Source organism: Ovis canadensis, chromosome 24 (assembly GCF_042477335.2).
Source record: "Ovis canadensis isolate MfBH-ARS-UI-01 breed Bighorn chromosome 24, ARS-UI_OviCan_v2, whole genome shotgun sequence".
NCBI classification, from domain to species: Eukaryota; Metazoa; Chordata; class Mammalia; order Artiodactyla; family Bovidae; genus Ovis; species Ovis canadensis.
In genome coordinates this window covers 50898100-50914810 of record NC_091268.1, presented here as the reverse complement: position 1 = coordinate 50914810, position 16711 = coordinate 50898100, and the positions used below count along the sequence as shown (strand labels likewise).

The following is a 16711-nucleotide window of genomic DNA, read 5'->3' as shown; positions in this document are numbered from 1 at the left end:
GCACCGGCATCATCTCCTCCGGCCCCACCACCCACCGCACACACAGCACCTTCCCTGTCCAGGCAACCTCGGCCAGCACGCCGGCCGCCACCTCCATCTTCACCACTCCCCGCAGCACGGCGACTCCCTTCGGCTCCGGCACCATTCCCGCCACATCGCTAGGCGCCTCCTCCCCGGCCTCCGGCAGTACCGGGGCCAGCACCACTCCGGCCGAGGCGGCCAGCCCACCTGCCCCCAGCACCAGTGGGCCGCCCCCGCACCCCACCACCACGGCGACTCCTCCCAGTGACGCCTCTAGCCAGCCTGTCGCCACGGAGGTGCCCTCTCCGCCGTCCCTCACATCCTCCGCCACGCCCAGCAGCACACTCTATGCTCCCGCGTCCACCACCTCCACTCCCGTGGCCACCAATAGCCCGACCTCGTCCACGGGGGTGCCTCGCTCCCCTCCACCTGCCCCCAGCACAGAGCCCGCCTCCGCCTCCACCCCGAACACCAGCCCTCTGCCCACCGACATGACCACACTCCCCGCCACCCACACCACTGCCGGCCCCTCGCCTCCCGCCAGCACGCCCACCGGGTCCAGCACGCAGGTCGCCACTCCCAGGGACACCGCAGCCCCGGCCACCTCCCTCACGGCCACTCTGCCCTCTGCCGCCGCGGCACACACCACCGGGGCGGCTAGCACCCTCCGGGTGACCACACCCACGCCCACAGCACCGCCCAGCGCTCCGGTCCTCACCGCTTCCACCATCTACTCCAGCGGGAGCACCCTCACTTCCGCCTTCACCTCACCCCTCCCGGCCTCCGCCACGCCGCACACATCCACGACTCTCCCTCCCTCCTCGGTCAGGACGCCAGCCCCCAGCTCCACGCCCGCCACCACCGAGGCCACATCCACCGGGCCCGCGGCTCCATCCACCACCGCCACCTCCGCCGTGGCCCTCGGCTCCACACGCGCTCTGGCCAGCCCCTCAGACACACCCACCCCCACCCCCACCGCCACGGCCACGGCCACGCCCACGCCCACGCCCGCGGCCGCCGCCACCCCCAGCACCGGCATCATCTCCTCCGGCCCCACCACCCACCGCACACACAGCACCTTCCCTGTCCAGGCAACCTCGGCCAGCATGCCGGCCGCCACCTCCATCTTCACCACTCCCCGCAGCACGGCGACTCCCTTCGGCTCCGGCACCATTCCCGCCACATCGCTAGGCGCCTCCTCCCCGGCCTCCGGCAGTACCGGGGCCAGCACCACTCCGGCCGAGGCGGCCAGCCCACCTGCCCCCAGCACCAGTGGGCCGCCCCCGCACCCCACCACCACGGCGACTCCTCCCAGTGACGCCTCTAGCCAGCCTGTCGCCACGGAGGTGCCCTCTCCGCCGTCCCTCACATCCTCCGCCACGCCCAGCAGCACACTCTATGCTCCCGCGTCCACCACCTCCACTCCCGTGGCCACCAATAGCCCGACCTCGTCCACGGGGGTGCCTCGCTCCCCTCCACCTGCCCCCAGCACAGAGCCCGCCTCCGCCTCCACCCCGAACACCAGCCCTCTGCCCACCGACATGACCACACTCCCCGCCACCCACACCACTGCCGGCCCCTCGCCTCCCGCCAGCACGCCCACCGGGTCCAGCACGCAGGTCGCCACTCCCAGGGACACCGCAGCCCCGGCCACCTCCCTCACGGCCACTCTGCCCTCTGCCGCCGCGGCACACACCACCGGGGCGGCTAGCACCCTCCGGGTGACCACACCCACGCCCACAGCACCGCCCAGCGCTCCGGTCCTCACCGCTTCCACCATCTACTCCAGCGGGAGCACCCTCACTTCCGCCTTCACCTCACGCCTCCCGGCCTCCGCCACGCCGCACACATCCACGACTCTCCCTCCCTCCTCGGTCAGGACGCCAGCCCCCAGCTCCACGCCCGCCACCACCGAGGCCACATCCACCGGGCCCGCGGCTCCATCCACCACCGCCACCTCCGCCGTGGCCCTCGGCTCCACACGCGCTCTGGCCAGCCCCTCAGACACACCCACCCCCACCCCCACCGCCACGGCCACAGCCACGCCCACGCCCACGCCCGCGGCCGCCGCCACCCCCAGCACCGGCATCATCTCCTCCGGCCCCACCACCCACCGCACACACAGCACCTTCCCTGTCCAGGCAACCTCGGCCAGCACGCCGGCCGCCACCTCCATCTTCACCACTCCCCGCAGCACGGCGACTCCCTTTGGCTCCGGCACCATTCCCGCCACATCGCTAGGCGCCTCCTCCCCGGACTCCGGCAGTACCGGGGCCAGCACCACTCCGGCCGAGGCGGCCAGCCCACCTGCCCCCAGCACCAGTGGGCCGCCCCCGCACCCCACCACCATGGCGAATCCTCCCAGTGACGCCTCTAGCCAGCCTGTCGCCACGGAGGTGCCCTCTCCGCCGTCCCTCACATCCTCCGCCACGCCCAGCAGCACACTCTATGCTCCCGCGTCCACCACCTCCACTCCCGTGGCCACCAATAGCCCGACCTCGTCCACGGGGGTGCCTCGCTCCCCTCCACCTGCCCCCAGCACAGAGCCCGCCTCCGCCTCCACCCCGAACACCAGCCCTCTGCCCACCGACCTGACCACACTCCCCGCCACCCACACCACTGCCGGCCCCTCGCCTCCCGCCAGCACGCCCACCGGGTCCAGCACGCAGGTCGCCACTCCCAGGGACACCGCAGCCCCGGCCACCTCCCTCACGGCCACTCTGCCCTCTGCCGCCGCGGCACACACCACCGGGGCGGCTAGCACCCTCCGGGTGACCACACCCACGCCCACAGCACCACCCAGCGCTCCGGTCCTCACCGCTTCCACCATCTACTCCAGCGGGAGCACCCTCACTTCCGCCTTCACCTCACCCCTCCCGGCCTCCGCCACGCCGCACACATCCACGACTCTCCCTCCCTCCTCGGTCAGGACGCCAGCCCCCAGCTCCACGCCCGCCACCACCGAGGCCACATCCACCGGGCCCGCGGCTCCATCCACCACCGCCACCTCCGCCGTGGCCCTCGGCTCCACACGCGCTCTGGCCAGCCCCTCAGACACACCCACCCCCACCCCCACCGCCACGGCCACGGCCACGCCCACGCCCACGCCCGCGGCCGCCGCCACCCCCAGCACCGGCATCATCTCCTCCGGCCCCACCACCCACCGCACACACAGCACCTTCCCTGTCCAGGCAACCTCGTCCAGCACGCCGGCCGCCACCTCCATCTTCACCACTCCCCGCAGCACGGCGACTCCCTTCGGCTCCGGCACCATTCCCGCCACATCGCTAGGCGCCTCCTCCCCGGCCTCCGGCAGTACCGGGGCCAGCACCACTCCGGCCGAGGCCGCCAGCCCACCTGCCCCCAGCACCAGTGGGCCGCCCCCGCACCCCACCACCACGGCGACTCCTCCCAGTGACGCCTCTAGCCAGCCTGTCGCCACGGAGGTGCCCTCTCCGCCGTCCCTCACATCCTCCGCCACGCCCAGCAGCACACTCTATGCTCCCGCGTCCACCACCTCCACTCCCGTGGCCACCAATAGCCCGACCTCGTCCACGGGGGTGCCTCGCTCCCCTCCACCTGCCCCCAGCACAGAGCCCGCCTCCGCCTCCACCCCGAACACCAGCCCTCTGCCCACCGACATGACCACACTCCCCGCCACCCACACCACTGCCGGCCCCTCGCCTCCCGCCAGCACGCCCACCGGGTCCAGCACGCAGGTCGCCACTCCCAGGGACACCGCAGCCCCGGCCACCTCCCTCACGGCCACTCTGCCCTCTGCCGCCGCGGCACACACCACCGGGGCGGCTAGCACCCTCCGGGTGACCACACCCACGCCCACAGCACCGCCCAGCGCTCCGGTCCTCACCGCTTCCACCATCTACTCCAGCGGGAGCACCCTCACTTCCGCCTTCACCTCACCCCTCCCGGCCTCCGCCACGCCGCACACATCCACGACTCTCCCTCCCTCCTCGGTCAGGACGCCAGCCCCCAGCTCCACGCCCGCCACCACCGAGGCCACATCCACCGGGCCCGCGGCTCCATCCACCACCGCCACCTCCGCCGTGGCCCTCGGCTCCACACGCGCTCTGGCCAGCCCCTCAGACACACCCACCCCCACCCCCACCGCCACGGCCACGGCCACGCCCACGCCCACGCCCGCGGCCGCCGCCACCCCCAGCACCGGCATCATCTCCTCCGGCCCCACCACCCACCGCACACACAGCACCTTCCCTGTCCAGGCAACCTCGGCCAGCACGCCGGCCGCCACCTCCATCTTCACCACTCCCCGCAGCACGGCGACTCCCTTCGGCTCCGGCACCATTCCCGCCACATCGCTAGGCGCCTCCTCCCCGGCCTCCGGCAGTACCGGGGCCAGCACCACTCCGGCCGAGGCGGCCAGCCCACCTGCCCCCAGCACCAGTGGGCCGCCCCCGCACCCCACCACCACGGCGACTCCTCCCAGTGACGCCTCTAGCCAGCCTGTCGCCACGGAGGTGCCCTCTCCGCCGTCCCTCACATCCTCCGCCACGCCCAGCAGCACACTCTATGCTCCCGCGTCCACCACCTCCACTCCCGTGGCCACCAATAGCCCGACCTCGTCCACGGGGGTGCCTCGCTCCCCTCCACCTGCCCCCAGCACAGAGCCCGCCTCCGCCTCCACCCCGAACACCAGCCCTCTGCCCACCGACATGACCACACTCCCCGCCACCCACACCACTGCCGGCCCCTCGCCTCCCGCCAGCACGCCCACCGGGTCCAGCACGCAGGTCGCCACTCCCAGGGACACCGCAGCCCCGGCCACCTCCCTCACGGCCACTCTGCCCTCTGCCGCCGCGGCACACACCACCGGGGCGGCTAGCACCCTCCGGGTGACCACACCCACGCCCACAGCACCGCCCAGCGCTCCGGTCCTCACCGCTTCCACCATCTACTCCAGCGGGAGCACCCTCACTTCCGCCTTCACCTCACCCCTCCCGGCCTCCGCCACGCCGCACACATCCACGACTCTCCCTCCCTCCTCGGTCAGGACGCCAGCCCCCAGCTCCACGCCCGCCACCACCGAGGCCACATCCACCGGGCCCGCGGCTCCATCCACCACCGCCACCTCCGCCGTGGCCCTCGGCTCCACACGCGCTCTGGCCAGCCCCTCAGACACACCCACCCCCACCCCCACCGCCACGGCCACGGCCACGCCCACGCCCACGCCCGCGGCCGCCGCCACCCCCAGCACCGGCATCATCTCCTCCGGCCCCACCACCCACCGCACACACAGCACCTTCCCTGTCCAGGCAACCTCGGCCAGCACGCCGGCTGCCACCTCCATCTTCACCACTCCCCGCAGCACGGCGACTCCCTTCGGCTCCGGCACCATTCCCGCCACATCGCTAGGCGCCTCCTCCCCGGCCTCCGGCAGTACCGGGGCCAGCACCACTCCGGCCGAGGAGGCCAGCCCACCTGCCCCCAGCACCAGTGGGCCGCCCCCGCACCCCACCACCACGGCGACTCCTCCCAGTGACGCCTCTAGCCAGCCTGTCGCCACGGAGGTGCCCTCTCCGCCGTCCCTCACATCCTCCGCCACGCCCAGCAGCACACTCTATGCTCGCGCGTCCACCACCTCCACTCCCGTGGCCACCAATAGCCCGACCTCGTCCACGGGGGTGCCTCGCTCCCCTCCACCTGCCCCCAGCACAGAGCCCGCCTCCGCCTCCACCCCGAACACCAGCCCTCTGCCCACCGACATGACCACACTCCCCGCCACCCACACCACTGCCGGCCCCTCGCCTCCCGCCAGCACGCCCACCGGGTCCAGCACGCAGGTCGCCACTCCCAGGGACACCGCAGCCCCGGCCACCTCCCTCACGGCCACTCTGCCCTCTGCCGCCGCGGCACACACCACCGGGGCGGCTAGCACCCTCCGGGTGACCACACCCACGCCCACAGCACCGCCCAGCGCTCCGGTCCTCACCGCTTCCACCATCTACTCCAGCGGGAGCACCCTCACTTCCGCCTTCACCTCACCCCTCCCGGCCTCCGCCACGCCGCACACATCCACGACTCTCCCTCCCTCCTCGGTCAGGACGCCAGCCCCCAGCTCCACGCCCGCCACCACCGAGGCCACATCCACCGGGCCCGCGGCTCCATCCACCACCGCCACCTCCGCCGTGGCCCTCGGCTCCACACGCGCTCTGGCCAGCCCCTCCGACACACCCACCCCCACCCCCACCGCCACGGCCACGGCCACGGCCACGCCCACGCCCGCGGCCGCCGCCACCCCCAGCACCGGCATCATCTCCTCCGGCCCCACCACCCACCGCACACACAGCACCTTCCCTGTCCAGGCAACCTCGGCCAGCACGCCGGCCGCCACCTCCATCTTCACCACTCCCCGCAGCACGGCGACTCCCTTCGGCTCCGGCACCATTCCCGCCACATCGCTAGGCGCCTCCTCCCCGGCCTCCGGCAGTACCGGGGCCAGCACCACTCCGGCCGAGGCGGCCAGTCCACCTGCCCCCAGCACCAGTGGGCCGCCCCCGCACCCCACCACCACGGCGACTCCTCCCAGTGACGCCTCTAGCCAGCCTGTCGCCACGGAGGTGCCCTCTCCGCCGTCCCTCACATCCTCCGCCACGCCCAGCAGCACACTCTATGCTCCCGCGTCCACCACCTCCACTCCCGTGGCCACCAATAGCCCGACCTCGTCCACGGGGGTGCCTCGCTCCCCTCCACCTGCCCCCAGCACAGAGCCCGCCTCCGCCTCCACCCCGAACACCAGCCCTCTGCCCACCGACATGACCACACTCCCCGCCACCCACACCACTGCCGGCCCCTCGCCTCCCGCCAGCACGCCCACCGGGTCCAGCACGCAGGTCGCCACTCCCAGGGACACCGCAGCCCCGGCCACCTCCCTCACGGCCACTCTGCCCTCTGCCGCCGCGGCACACACCACCGGGGCGGCTAGCACCCTCCGGGTGACCACACCCACGCCCACAGCACCGCCCAGCGCACCGGTCCTCACCGCTTCCACCATCTACTCCAGCGGGAGCACCCTCACTTCCGCCTTCACCTCACCCCTCCCGGCCTCCGCCACGCCGCACACATCCACGACTCTCCCTCCCTCCTCGGTCAGGACGCCAGCCCCCAGCTCCACGCCCGCCACCACCGAGGCCACATCCACCGGGCCCGCGGCTCCATCCACCACCGCCACCTCCGCCGTGGCCCTCGGCTCCACACGCGCTCTGGCCAGCCCCTCAGACACACCCACCCCCACCCCCACCGCCACGGCCACGGCCACGCCCACGCCCACGCCCGCGGCCGCCGCCACCCCCAGCACCGGCATCATCTCCTCCGGCCCCACCACCCACCGCACACACAGCACCTTCCCTGTCCAGGCAACCTCGGCCAGCATGCCGGCCGCCACCTCCATCTTCACCACTCCCCGCAGCACGGCGACTCCCTTCGGCTCCGGCACCATTCCCGCCACATCGCTAGGCGCCTCCTCCCCGGCCTCCGGCAGTACCGGGGCCAGCACCACTCCGGCCGAGGCGGCCAGCCCACCTGCCCCCAGCACCAGTGGGCCGCCCCCGCACCCCACCACCACGGCGACTCCTCCCAGTGACGCCTCTAGCCAGCCTGTCGCCACGGAGGTGCCCTCTCCGCCGTCCCTCACATCCTCCGCCACGCCCAGCAGCACACTCTATGCTCGCGCGTCCACCACCTCCACTCCCGTGGCCACCAATAGCCCGACCTCGTCCACGGGGGTGCCTCGCTCCCCTCCACCTGCCCCCAGCACAGAGCCCGCCTCCGCCTCCACCCCGAACACCAGCCCTCTGCCCACCGACATGACCACACTCCCCGCCACCCACACCACTGCCGGCCCCTCGCCTCCCGCCAGCACGCCCACCGGGTCCAGCACGCAGGTCGCCACTCCCAGGGACACCGCAGCCCCGGCCACCTCCCTCACGGCCACTCTGCCCTCTGCCGCCGCGGCACACACCACCGGGGCGGCTAGCACCCTCCGGGTGACCACACCCACGCCCACAGCACCGCCCAGCGCTCCGGTCCTCACCGCTTCCACCATCTACTCCAGCGGGAGCACCCTCACTTCCGCCTTCACCTCACCCCTCCCGGCCTCCGCCACGCCGCACACATCCACGACTCTCCCTCCCTCCTCGGTCAGGACGCCAGCCCCCAGCTCCACGCCCGCCACCACCGAGGCCACATCCACCGGGCCCGCGGCTCCATCCACCACCGCCACCTCCGCCGTGGCCCTCGGCTCCACACGCGCTCTGGCCAGCCCCTCAGACACACCCACCCCCACCCCCACCGCCACGGCCACGGCCACGGCCACGCCCACGCCCGCGGCCGCCGCCACCCCCAGCACCGGCATCATCTCCTCCGGCCCCACCACCCACCGCACACACAGCACCTTCCCTGTCCAGGCAACCTCGGCCAGCACGCCGGCCGCCACCTCCCTCTTCACCACTCCCCGCAGCACGGCGACTCCCTTCGGCTCCGGCACCATTCCCGCCACATCGCTAGGCGCCTCCTCCCCGGCCTCCGGCAGTACCGGGGCCAGCACCACTCCGGCCGAGGCGGCCAGCCCACCTGCCCCCAGCACCAGTGGGCCGCCCCCGCACCCCACCACCACGGCGACTCCTCCCAGTGACGCCTCTAGCCAGCCTGTCGCCACGGAGGTGCCCTCTCCGCCGTCCCTCACATCCTCCGCCACGCCCAGCAGCACACTCTATGCTCCCGCGTCCACCACCTCCACTCCCGTGGCCACCAATAGCCCGACCTCGTCCACGGGGGTGCCTCGCTCCCCTCCACCTGCCCCCAGCACAGAGCCCGCCTCCGCCTCCACCCCGAACACCAGCCCTCTGCCCACCGACATGACCACACTCCCCGCCACCCACACCACTGCCGGCCCCTCGCCTCCCGCCAGCACGCCCACCGGGTCCAGCACGCAGGTCGCCACTCCCAGGGACACCGCAGCCCCGGCCACCTCCCTCACGGCCACTCTGCCCTCTGCCGCCGCGGCACACACCACCGGGGCGGCTAGCACCCTCCGGGTGACCACACCCACGCCCACAGCACCGCCCAGCGCTCCGGTCCTCACCGCTTCCACCATCTACTCCAGCGGGAGCACCCTCACTTCCGCCTTCACCTCACCCCTCCCGGCCTCCGCCACGCCGCACACATCCACGACTCTCCCTCCCTCCTCGGTCAGGACGCCAGCCCCCAGCTCCACGCCCGCCACCACCGAGGCCACATCCACCGGGCCCGCGGCTCCATCCACCACCGCCACCTCCGCCGTGGCCCTCGGCTCCACACGCGCTCTGGCCAGCCCCTCAGACACACCCACCCCCACCCCCACCGCCACGGCCACGGCCACGCCCACGCCCACGCCCGCGGCCGCCGCCACCCCCAGCACCGGCATCATCTCCTCCGGCCCCACCACCCACCGCACACACAGCACCTTCCCTGTCCAGGCAACCTCGGCCAGCACGCCGGCCGCCACCTCCATCTTCACCACTCCCCGCAGCACGGCGACTCCCTTCGGCTCCGGCACCATTCCCGCCACATCGCTAGGCGCCTCCTCCCCGGCCTCCGGCAGTACCGGGGCCAGCACCACTCCGGCCGAGGCGGCCAGCCCACCTGCCCCCAGCACCAGTGGGCCGCCCCCGCACCCCACCACCACGGCGACTCCTCCCAGTGACGCCTCTAGCCAGCCTGTCGCCACGGAGGTGCCCTCTCCGCCGTCCCTCACATCCTCCGCCACGCCCAGCAGCACACTCTATGCTCCCGCGTCCACCACCTCCACTCCCGTGGCCACCAATAGCCCGACCTCGTCCACGGGGGTGCCTCGCTCCCCTCCACCTGCCCCCAGCACAGAGCCCGCCTCCGCCTCCACCCCGAACACCAGCCCTCTGCCCACCGACATGACCACACTCCCCGCCACCCACACCACTGCCGGCCCCTCGCCTCCCGCCAGCACGCCCACCGGGTCCAGCACGCAGGTCGCCACTCCCAGGGACACCGCAGCCCCGGCCACCTCCCTCACGGCCACTCTGCCCTCTGCCGCCGCGGCACACACCACCGGGGCGGCTAGCACCCTCCGGGTGACCACACCCACGCCCACAGCACCGCCCAGCGCTCCGGTCCTCACCGCTTCCACCATCTACTCCAGCGGGAGCACCCTCACTTCCGCCTTCACCTCACCCCTCCCGGCCTCCGCCACGCCGCACACATCCACGACTCTCCCTCCCTCCTCGGTCAGGACGCCAGCCCCCAGCTCCACGCCCGCCACCACCGAGGCCACATCCACCGGGCCCGCGGCTCCATCCACCACCGCCACCTCCGCCGTGGCCCTCGGCTCCACACGCGCTCTGGCCAGCCCCTCAGACACACCCACCCCCACCCCCACCGCCACGGCCACGCCCACGCCCACGCCCACGCCCGCGGCCGCCGCCACCCCCAGCACCGGCATCATCTCCTCCGGCCCCACCACCCACCGCACACACAGCACCTTCCCTGTCCAGGCAACCTCGGCCAGCACGCCGGCCGCCACCTCCATCTTCACCACTCCCCGCAGCACGGCGACTCCCTTCGGCTCCGGCACCATTCCCGCCACATCGCTAGGCGCCTCCTCCCCGGCCTCCGGCAGTACCGGGGCCAGCACCACTCCGGCCGAGGCGGCCAGCCCACCTGCCCCCAGCACCAGTGGGCCGCCCCCGCACCCCACCACCACGGCGAATCCTCCCAGTGACGCCTCTAGCCAGCCTGTCGCCACGGAGGTGCCCTCTCCGCCGTCCCTCACATCCTCCGCCACGCCCAGCAGCACACTCTATGCTCCCGCGTCCACCACCTCCACTCCCGTGGCCACCAATAGCCCGACCTCGTCCACGGGGGTGCCTCGCTCCCCTCCACCTGCCCCCAGCACAGAGCCCGCCTCCGCCTCCACCCCGAACACCAGCCCTCTGCCCACCGACATGACCACACTCCCCGCCACCCACACCACTGCCGGCCCTTCGCCTCCCGCCAGCACGCCCACCGGGTCCAGCACGCAGGTCGCCACTCCCAGGGACACCGCAGCCCCGGCCACCTCCCTCACGGCCACTCTGCCCTCTGCCGCCGCGGCACACACCACCGGGGCGGCTAGCACCCTCCGGGTGACCACACCCACGCCCACAGCACCGCCCAGCGCTCCGGTCCTCACCGCTTCCACCATCTACTCCAGCGGGAGCACCCTCACTTCCGCCTTCACCTCACCCCTCCCGGCCTCCGCCACGCCGCACACATCCACGACTCTCCCTCCCTCCTCGGTCAGGACGCCAGCCCCCAGCTCCACGCCCGCCACCACCGAGGCCACATCCACCGGGCCCGCGGCTCCATCCACCACCGCCACCTCCGCCGTGGCCCTCGGCTCCACACGCGCTCTGGCCAGCCCCTCAGACACACCCACCCCCACCCCCACCGCCACGGCCACGCCCACGCACACGCCCGCGGCCGCCGCCACCCCCAGCACCGGCATCATCTCCTCCGGCCCCACCACCCACCGCACACACAGCACCTTCCCTGTCCAGGCAACCTCGGCCAGCACGCCGGCCGCCACCTCCATCTTCACCACTCCCCGCAGCACGGCGACTCCCTTCGGCTCCGGCACCATTCCCGCCACATCGCTAGGCGCCTCCTCCCCGGCCTCCGGCAGTACCGGGGCCAGCACCACTCCGGCCGAGGCGGCCAGCCCACCTGCCCCCAGCACCAGTGGGCCGCCCCCGCACCCCACCACCACGGCGACTCCTCCCAGTGACGCCTCTAGCCAGCCTGTCGCCACGGAGGTGCCCTCTCCGCCGTCCCTCACATCCTCCGCCACGCCCAGCAGCACACTCTATGCTCCCGCGTCCACCACCTCCACTCCCGTGGCCACCAATAGCCCGACCTCGTCCACGGGGGTGCCTCGCTCCCCTCCACCTGCCCCCAGCACAGAGCCCGCCTCCGCCTCCACCCCGAACACCAGCCCTCTGCCCACCGACATGACCACACTCCCCGCCACCCACACCACTGCCGGCCCCTCGCCTCCCGCCAGCACGCCCACCGGGTCCAGCACGCAGGTCGCCACTCCCAGGGACACCGCAGCCCCGGCCACCTCCCTCACGGCCACTCTGCCCTCTGCCGCCGCGGCACACACCACCGGGGCGGCTAGCACCCTCCGGGTGACCACACCCACGCCCACAGCACCGCCCAGCGCTCCGGTCCTCACCGCTTCCACCATCTACTCCAGCGGGAGCACCCTCACTTCCGCCTTCACCTCACCCCTCCCGGCCTCCGCCACGCCGCACACATCCACGACTCTCCCTCCCTCCTCGGTCAGGACGCCAGCCCCCAGCTCCACGCCCGCCACCACCGAGGCCACATCCACCGGGCCCGCGGCTCCATCCACCACCGCCACCTCCGCCGTGGCCCTCGGCTCCACACGCGCTCTGGCCAGCCCCTCAGACACACCCACCCCCACCCCCACCGCCACGGCCACGGCCACGCCCACGCCCACGCCCGGGGCCGCCGCCACCCCCAGCACCGGCATCATCTCCTCCGGCCCCACCACCCACCGCACACACAGCACCTTCCCTGTCCAGGCAACCTCGGCCAGCACGCCGGCCGCCACCTCCATCTTCACCACTCCCCGCAGCACGGCGACTCCCTTCGGCTCCGGCACCATTCCCGCCACATCGCTAGGCGCCTCCTCCCCGGCCTCCGGCAGTACCGGGGCCAGCACCACTCCGGCCGAGGCGGCCAGCCCACCTGCCCCCAGCACCAGTGGGCCGCCCCCGCACCCCACCACCACGGCGACTCCTCCCAGTGACGCCTCTAGCCAGCCTGTCGCCACGGAGGTGCCCTCTCCGCCGTCCCTCACATCCTCCGCCACGCCCAGCAGCACACTCTATGCTCCCGCGTCCACCACCTCCACTCCCGTGGCCACCAATAGCCCGACCTCGTCCACGGGGGTGCCTCGCTCCCCTCCACCTGCCCCCAGCACAGAGCCCGCCTCCGCCTCCACCCCGAACACCAGCCCTCTGCCCACCGACATGACCACACTCCCCGCCACCCACACCACTGCCGGCCCCTCGCCTCCCGCCAGCACGCCCACCGGGTCCAGCACGCAGGTCGCCACTCCCAGGGACACCGCAGCCCCGGCCACCTCCCTCACGGCCACTCTGCCCTCTGCCGCCGCGGCACACACCACCGGGGCGGCTAGCACCCTCCGGGTGACCACACCCACGCCCACAGCACCGCCCAGCGCTCCGGTCCTCACCGCTTCCACCATCTACTCCAGCGGGAGCACCCTCACTTCCGCCTTCACCTCACCCCTCCCGGCCTCCGCCACGCCGCACACATCCACGACTCTCCCTCCCTCCTCGGTCAGGACGCCAGCCCCCAGCTCCACGCCCGCCACCACCGAGGCCACATCCACCGGGCCCGCGGCTCCATCCACCACCGCCACCTCCGCCGTGGCCCTCGGCTCCACACGCGCTCTGGCCAGCCCCTCAGACACACCCACCCCCACCCCCACCGCCACGGCCACGGCCACGCCCACGCCCACGCCCGGGGCCGCCGCCACCCCCAGCACCGGCATCATCTCCTCCGGCCCCACCACCCACCGCACACACAGCACCTTCCCTGTCCAGGCAACCTCGGCCAGCACGCCGGCCGCCACCTCCATCTTCACCACTCCCCGCAGCACGGCGACTCCCTTCGGCTCCGGCACCATTCCCGCCACATCGCTAGGCGCCTCCTCCCCGGCCTCCGGCAGTACCGGGGCCAGCACCACTCCGGCCGAGGCGGCCAGCCCACCTGCCCCCAGCACCAGTGGGCCGCCCCCGCACCCCACCACCACGGCGACTCCTCCCAGTGACGCCTCTAGCCAGCCTGTCGCCACGGAGGTGCCCTCTCCGCCGTCCCTCACATCCTCCGCCACGCCCAGCAGCACACTCTATGCTCCCGCGTCCACCACCTCCACTCCCGTGGCCACCAATAGCCCGACCTCGTCCACGGGGGTGCCTCGCTCCCCTCCACCTGCCCCCAGCACAGAGCCCGCCTCCGCCTCCACCCCGAACACCAGCCCTCTGCCCACCGACATGACCACACTCCCCGCCACCCACACCACTGCCGGCCCCTCGCCTCCCGCCAGCACGCCCACCGGGTCCAGCACGCAGGTCGCCACTCCCAGGGACACCGCAGCCCCGGCCACCTCCCTCACGGCCACTCTGCCCTCTGCCGCCGCGGCACACACCACCGGGGTGGCTAGCACCCTCCGGGTGACCACACCCACGCCCACAGCACCGCCCAGCGCTCCGGTCCTCACCGCTTCCACCATCTACTCCAGCGGGAGCACCCTCACTTCCGCCTTCACCTCACGCCTCCCGGCCTCCGCCACGCCGCACACATCCACGACTCTCCCTCCCTCCTCGGTCAGGACGCCAGCCCCCAGCTCCACGCCCGCCACCACCGAGGCCACATCCACCGGGCCCGCGGCTCCATCCACCACCGCCACCTCCGCCGTGGCCCTCGGCTCCACACGCGCTCTGGCCAGCCCCTCAGACACACCCCCCCCCACCCCCACCGCCACGGCCACGCCCACGCCCACGCCCACGCCCGCGGCCGCCGCCACCCCCGGCACCGGCATCATCTCCTCCGGCCCCACCACCCACCGCACACACAGCACCTTCCCTGTCCAGGCAACCTCGGCCAGCACGCCGGCCGCCACCTCCATCTTCACCACTCCCCGCAGCACGGCGACTCCCTTCGGCTCCGGCACCATTCCCGCCACATCGCTAGGCGCCTCCTCCCCGGCCTCCGGCAGTACCGGGGCCAGCACCACTCCGGCCGAGGCGGCCAGCCCACCTGCCCCCAGCACCAGTGGGCCGCCCCCGCACCCCACCACCACGGCGACTCCTCCCAGTGACGCCTCTAGCCAGCCTGTCGCCACGGAGGTGCCCTCTCCGCCGTCCCTCACATCCTCCGCCACGCCCAGCAGCACACTCTATGCTCCCGCGTCCACCACCTCCACTCCCGTGGCCACCAATAGCCCGACCTCGTCCACGGGGGTGCCTCGCTCCCCTCCACCTGCCCCCAGCACAGAGCCCGCCTCCGCCTCCACCCCGAACACCAGCCCTCTGCCCACCGACATGACCACACTCCCCGCCACCCACACCACTGCCGGCCCCTCGCCTCCCGCCAGCACGCCCACCGGGTCCAGCACGCAGGTCGCCACTCCCAGGGACACCGCAGCCCCGGCCACCTCCCTCACGGCCACTCTGCCCTCTGCCGCCGCGGCACACACCACCGGGGCGGCTAGCACCCTCCGGGTGACCACACCCACGCCCACAGCACCGCCCAGCGCTCCGGTCCTCACCGCTTCCACCATCTACTCCAGCGGGAGCACCCTCACTTCCGCCTTCACCTCACCCCTCCCGGCCTCCGCCACGCCGCACACATCCACGACTCTCCCCCCCTCCTCGGTCAGGACGCCAGCCCCCAGCTCCACGCCCGCCACCACCGAGGCCACATCCACCGGGCCCGCGGCTCCATCCACCACCGCCACCTCCGCCGTGGCCCTCGGCTCCACACGCGCTCTGGCCAGCCCCTCAGACACACCCACCCCCACCCCCACCGCCACGGCCACGGCCACGCCCACGCCCACGCCCGCGGCCGCCGCCACCCCCGGCACCGGCATCATCTCCTCCGGCCCCACCACCCACCGCACACACAGCACCTTCCCTGTCCAGGCAACCTCGGCCAGCACGCCGGCCGCCACCTCCATCTTCACCACTCCCCGCAGCACGGCGACTCCCTTCGGCTCCGGCACCATTCCCGCCACATCGCTAGGCGCCTCCTCCCCGGCCTCCGGCAGTACCGGGGCCAGCACCACTCCGGCCGAGGCGGCCAGCCCACCTGCCCCCAGCACCAGTGGGCCGCCCCCGCACCCCACCACCACGGCGAATCCTCCCAGTGACGCCTCTAGCCAGCCTGTCGCCACGGAGGTGCCCTCTCCGCCGTCCCTCACATCCTCCGCCACGCCCAGCAGCACACTCTATGCTCCCGCGTCCACCACCTCCACTCCCGTGGCCACCAATAGCCCGACCTCGTCCACGGGGGTGCCTCGCTCCCCTCCACCTGCCCCCAGCACAGAGCCCGCCTCCGCCTCCACCCCGAACACCAGCCCTCTGCCCACCGACATGACCACACTCCCCGCCACCCACACCACTGCCGGCCCCTCGCCTCCCGCCAGCACGCCCACCGGGTCCAGCACGCAGGTCGCCACTCCCAGGGACACCGCAGCCCCGGCCACCTCCCTCACGGCCACTCTGCCCTCTGCCGCCGCGGCACACACCACCGGGGCGGCTAGCACCCTCCGGGTGACCACACCCACGCCCACAGCACCGCCCAGCGCTCCGGTCCTCACCGCTTCCACCATCTACTCCAGCGGGAGCACCCTCACTTCCGCCTTCACCTCACCCCTCCCGGCCTCCGCCACGCCGCACACATCCACGACTCTCCCTCCCTCCTTGGTCAGGACGCCAGCCCCCAGCTCCACGCCCGCCACCACCGAGGCCACATCCACCGGGCCCGCGGCTCCATCCACCACCGCCACCTCCGCCGTGGCCCTCGGCTCCACACGCGCTCTGGCCAG

At 73.5% G+C, this 16711-nt stretch overlaps 1 protein-coding gene across 1 annotated transcript in view; it reads left to right on the top strand.

Annotated features, from left to right (window-relative positions):
- Nucleotides 1-2369: 2369 nt before the first annotated feature.
- LOC138428884 (mucin-3A-like) overlaps nt 2370-16711 on the top strand; it is a 33117-nt gene continuing 18775 nt past the window's right edge. The window contains exons 1-3 of the mRNA XM_069569811.1: nt 2370-2498; nt 13338-13436; nt 14964-15056. Coding sequence (XP_069425912.1) covers nt 2370-2498; nt 13338-13436; nt 14964-15056 — 321 coding nt within the window. The remainder of the gene's footprint in view (nt 2499-13337; nt 13437-14963; nt 15057-16711) is intronic.